The sequence below is a fragment of the Drosophila yakuba genome, chromosome 3L, assembly GCF_016746365.2.
Source record: "Drosophila yakuba strain Tai18E2 chromosome 3L, Prin_Dyak_Tai18E2_2.1, whole genome shotgun sequence".
NCBI classification, from domain to species: Eukaryota; Metazoa; Arthropoda; class Insecta; order Diptera; family Drosophilidae; genus Drosophila; species Drosophila yakuba.
In genome coordinates, this window is record NC_052529.2 from 22,179,953 (window position 1) to 22,185,287 (window position 5,335).

Sequence of the window (5,335 nt, forward strand, 5' to 3'; positions counted from 1 at the left end):
ACCAATAAGACTTAAGCCCTGATGGAAATAAATTATTCTATCGAAAATCTGAGAGCCGTTTGTTAGAGCTTTAATCGAAGCTCGTTAGACTAATCCATTTGTTAGCTTTGTGATAACATATTTCGCCATTGAATGCTTAACTTAAAAATCATAAGAGTTGCAAGTATTGTTAGTTGTCAAAAAAAAAATATATATATTTTATAAAAAGATATATATATTATTATATATATATAATAGTAATATTTAATATACATTTCATGGCTTACAACCCGAAAACCAGCGTCCTACAATTTTAAGAGCTTATGCAACTTTAGATTTCATTGAAAATTTTTTTGAGCTTTCTTGAGTTGTTAACAATTTGAGACCAGAACGACGTTTATTTTCCCAAAGTCTACCGATATAACAGGAAAACATATTTTAGATTTAAATCGGCTTTTGAACTGTAACTGGCCAAAGTATAGAACCAATGAGCATTACTTTTTACTTCGGTGTTCTAAGCTGGGGCTAAACTAAAGTTCCTTAATTCATAATCTTATTTGTTGGCGTAGGCGCAATACCCGAAATGAGAATACTTTAGTGAAATCGAAATGATGTGCATCCGACCCTCCGGCTCGCCACCCTCCCTGGGAACGCCTGATCCCCAGCCAGCGTAGCATATCGCGGAATTCATCAACATGTTACTAGATGAACAATTGTTCAAGATGACAGGGACATGGGCGTCGGGCCGGCGGACCGGCGGGCCGGGACAGAACTTATTTAAATGCAGCTGCCGGAGCGCAGAACGAATCACTCTGATCGCTGTCGCTGTTGGATTTACACGTCGTGAGTGTCGCCTTGTCTGCCCATCCGAAATCCGTAATTCGTATAAGGGATAACCAATCTGTCTGTATCCTTGTAGTGCCGCCCGTACCAAACTAACCAAACATGTGTGACGAAGAAGCATCAGCCCTGGTCGTAGACAACGGCTCCGGCATGTGCAAGGCCGGATTCGCCGGAGACGACGCGCCCCGCGCCGTATTTCCCTCGATCGTAGGCCGTCCCCGTCACCAGGGCGTGATGGTAGGTATGGGTCAGAAGGACTGTTACGTTGGCGACGAGGCGCAGAGCAAGCGCGGTATCCTGTCGCTAAAGTACCCCATCGAGCACGGCATTATCACCAACTGGGATGACATGGAGAAGGTGTGGCATCACACCTTCTACAACGAGCTGCGTGTGGCCCCCGAGGAGCACCCCGTCCTACTGACCGAGGCTCCCTTGAACCCCAAGGCCAACCGCGAGAAGATGACCCAGATCATGTTCGAGACCTTTAACTCGCCTGCCATGTACGTGGCCATCCAAGCCGTGCTCTCCCTGTACGCCTCCGGCCGTACTACCGGTATCGTCCTGGACTCCGGTGACGGTGTCTCCCATACCGTGCCCATCTATGAGGGCTATGCCCTGCCCCACGCTATCCTGCGTCTGGATCTAGCCGGTCGCGATTTAACCGACTACCTGATGAAGATCCTTACAGAGCGCGGCTACAGCTTCACAACCACCGCCGAGCGTGAGATTGTGCGCGACATCAAGGAGAAGTTGTGCTATGTCGCCCTGGACTTCGAGCAGGAGATGGCCACCGCCGCCGCCTCCACCTCCCTGGAGAAGTCCTACGAGCTGCCCGATGGTCAGGTGATCACCATCGGCAACGAGCGCTTCCGCACACCGGAGGCCCTATTCCAGCCCTCGTTCCTGGGCATGGAGTCCTGCGGCATCCACGAGACCGTCTACCAGTCCATCATGAAGTGCGACGTGGACATCCGCAAGGATCTGTATGCCAACAACGTGCTGTCCGGCGGCACCACCATGTATCCAGGTGCGTAATCTACATTTTTAAATAGTACCATAAAGTTGAGAGTGAATTCCACTTAGGGAGTGAGATTGAATTCATAAGTGGTTTAAGCAAATAGTATTCTTTAATAATAATAGTAGTTACGTTACAATAGCAATACAATACAATATATTGTATAGTGATTTATTAAATGTATAGTGATTTATTATTGTAATGCCATGTAATGACTACATCAAAGCTCCTCGGTTCTGTAGCATTCCTAATGGATTCTATTTTTGACCGCTTCAGGTATTGCTGATCGTATGCAGAAGGAAATCACCGCACTAGCCCCATCTACCATCAAGATCAAGATTATCGCCCCGCCCGAGCGCAAGTACTCCGTCTGGATCGGTGGCTCCATCCTGGCCTCGCTGTCCACCTTCCAGCAGATGTGGATCTCCAAGCAGGAGTACGACGAGTCCGGTCCCGGCATTGTCCACCGCAAGTGCTTCTAAGCACCCAACCCACCAACCCGATCAACATCTCCTCGAGTGCAACCCTGGTGTTTGTCTTCAGTGTTAGACATACGACCAGGCACCGGCGCCAAGGATGAGGACGCAGTTCAGTGAAAAGTATCTTTAAATTACATTTAGTTGATGAAGAAGTTTTAACATAGATAGAGAGAACAAGAGAAAGAGACGAGAAAAGACCGGAAACGAGCGGCCACGCCTTCTCTTTTATTATTATTGCTATTTTTATTTGATTTGACTCGGAATTTGTACTGCTTGACTCGCTTGCCAGCGCGTAAAGTGGCCAAAACAATCGGTTGTACGTACAATAAAAACCAATAACCCATGTGAATCGAATCCATGTCGAACGTCACAGGAGGAGCAGGAATGCGTGCTGGGGAAACTTTTCTAATTAGGCCTTGGCGAATGTCAATCAGGCATTTGGCCGGCAAAAACTTTTATTCTCAAACAGCTGGCATGGCAATCCAAGCACGGGTATCTATATCTGTTGCTGTGCATCTGTATCCCCGCATGCTCGTCTGTCACATTTTCCACAAATCCAGATGAATTTTCCACATGCGACGCGGTTCCGAGTAATGGCTTCTGGAGGACAGAAGTCGGAAATACAAGGAGCAGCGACAGTCTTAACTGACGGCCAACTGCTCACAGAACTTTCAGCAAACATAAATGTTTGTGATCAACTTTTGGCTCCAAACTTTTCAGGTTTCGCCAAACTATGCATAAACCAGGTGCCAAAAACTGTTGCTTAATTAGTTAGGGGCGAACTTGCTGGAGTTGCCAGAGAAAAGAGTCTTACAGCAACACGGAAACTCTTCTTATGACATGGGAACAACATTTCCACTCCTATTGCTTTTTTGTCCAAAACAAATTTCAGCCCCTGTTCAATTATGATTTCAGAGATGCAGTTCTGAGGCTTCTGGCACGTGCAGATATCAATGGACCCATGCAAATGAACTTTTGTTCCACCGTCCCTGAACCAACGGTGCTGCTCATCGGTCTATTGGTTATTGGGTCCAAGTGCGGTTCATTATCCGCACTCCAACCAGGGATCGCGAATACAGAGAATTTAGCGACGCCCGTTGGCATACAACTAATTGTTTGCGGACTGGCTGGTCCGAAGTGATTGGAAAGGCCTGGCTGGAAATCGCTACTCAATCAATCAGTGGACGCAGCAGGTCAACAAATCGCCATAAAGCCCCACAACTGAGGGGTTGAAAGGGTTGCGAAGGTTATGGGTCAATGTGGGCCACACTCAGAGAAGTCACTAAACGAACTTGTTTGATTGCTGAATGTATTTATCTGTAAGTTGCGAAGGAAATATATTTCCGTGGTATAGTTAACTTATGTTAGGCAAAACAATTCTTAAACTTATATCATTTTGAATTACAATACAATTTTTGCTAGATAGTTTTATGAAAAGGGGAGTTAAATTCGTGCTTACATTTTTTCTTCTTTTAGTGCAGGATATCAGAGGGTCGAATAGTGACCGAAAATGCGTTCTCATATTGTTATGTTTGCAGCACTTGCCTGTACATCAAATTGAATTTAATTACAGTCCGGCCAGAGTTTTCGTTATTCCCATCGTTAGGGTAAGGATGTTTGTTTGTCTGTCTGTCGGCTTCAGCTTGCGGAAATTGTTTTGCATTTTGCATTGGTTGCCATCGCAACTGCGACTGCAATATCGAGCTGCAAGTTCCGTGTGAGCCCTGTTTATTTTATGCTAATTTAATGCACTCGCCCTATCAGCCGCCTCCATTGATACCATTATAATTTGGTGTTAATTCCAAAGGCAAATACTTCAATATATTTGCCATTTTCATTATGCAGATTTGCCCAGGCGCAAAATAAACAAGCTGGAATTAAAGCCCAAAGTTGACGAGTTATCTTTCGTCTGCTGTGAGCTAGGGGTGTGAGTTGTAGGAGGAATGAGTTTGGAGGTCCCACAAAACTTGGACTTGACGGTCGATGGTTTTGACAAGCTAACAAATTGTTTTCCCTGGCTGGAGGTGCACCACATGCGGACAGGAAATTAATAAAGAAAAGGGCTTCACCATGATACCAGTCCCCTCAATCTTCATCAGCCTAGGCGTTTTCCCTCACATCCCGCTTGCCACCTAATGGCCCTCCTCAACGTCCTTTAAGCTTAACTGACCGCAGCAGACCTCGTAATTGAGGCGACTCTATCAACATCGTAGCCATCACCATCAGTTTCCGCAGACTGCTGCAAATTTAAATTTATATGCCAAATGGCTGCCACTGACACGCTCCCAAAAAAGGGGAAAACTTTAGCACACGCACATGCGACTCCATCACACTCGCTCGTCTTAGTTGATAGTAATTTAAACTTGAATTTAATTAATGCCCAGCAGGTGCTGGAAGAATTGATGGAGAACGGTCGCCAAGTTGTTGAGCGATGCAAAACCGCACAAAATCGACATTGACTCATTGTCGAGCTTCAAAGGTCACCATTGAAGTATATGCACATATACATATCTATTGCGTTTCCTTCCTTCTGTCTGTTACATACGAATATACCCTTTAGTATACCCTTTTACTCTATGAGTAACGGGTACAATTACTTTTTGCTATTGCAGAAAACGTTCTTTAAAAAACACCCACATTTAAAGTAGATATCATAAGCAGTTCCATTCCACAAAAAACTATTGTTATATACCTCCACACACGCGAAATGACGAATACTCACATCACTGACTACATCCTGTGAATGTGTCCCTGCAGGACTTTGCACCCTTTATCCCTCCTGCGGGGCAAGTTTGGGGCTTACGTCCCATGAATGAAGCGATTATTGTATCTTTGTCTGCAGCATCATCAGCAGAAGCAACAGGGACAGTGTGGGCAGGCATCCGCCCCCCGACATGAGGCAGCAAAAACAATCTTTAAAAGACGAACCCGTGTTCTTTTACTTTTGTTAGGACAGAGATGGAAGGCATCAAAATACTTTACCTAAGAGGTACGTGTTATGACTGAATTCAGCTTACAG

General features: G+C 45.4%; 1 protein-coding gene across 1 annotated transcript; it reads left to right on the forward strand.

Moving 5' to 3' along the window:
- Nucleotides 1–707: 707 nt before the first annotated feature.
- LOC6535129 (actin, larval muscle) lies at nt 708–2,665 on the forward strand. The gene is made up of 3 exons (XM_039374869.2): nt 708–822; nt 899–1,849; nt 2,114–2,665. Exons 2-3 carry the CDS (start codon nt 925–927, stop codon nt 2,317–2,319), a joined length of 1,131 nt encoding a protein of 376 aa, XP_039230803.1. The 5' UTR covers nt 708–822; nt 899–924; the 3' UTR covers nt 2,320–2,665.
- Nucleotides 2,666–5,335: the final 2,670 nt, after the last annotated feature.

Bases quoted from the DNA above. Each gene is read 5' to 3' on its own strand.
- LOC6535129 (XM_039374869.2), top strand. From the start codon at position 925: ATGTGTGACGAAGAAGCATCAGCCCTGGTCGTAGACAACGGCTCCGGC. The intron at 1,850-2,113 runs GTGCGTAATCTA...TGACCGCTTCAG, and splicing joins CGGCACCACCATGTATCCAG to GTATTGCTGATCGTATGCAG.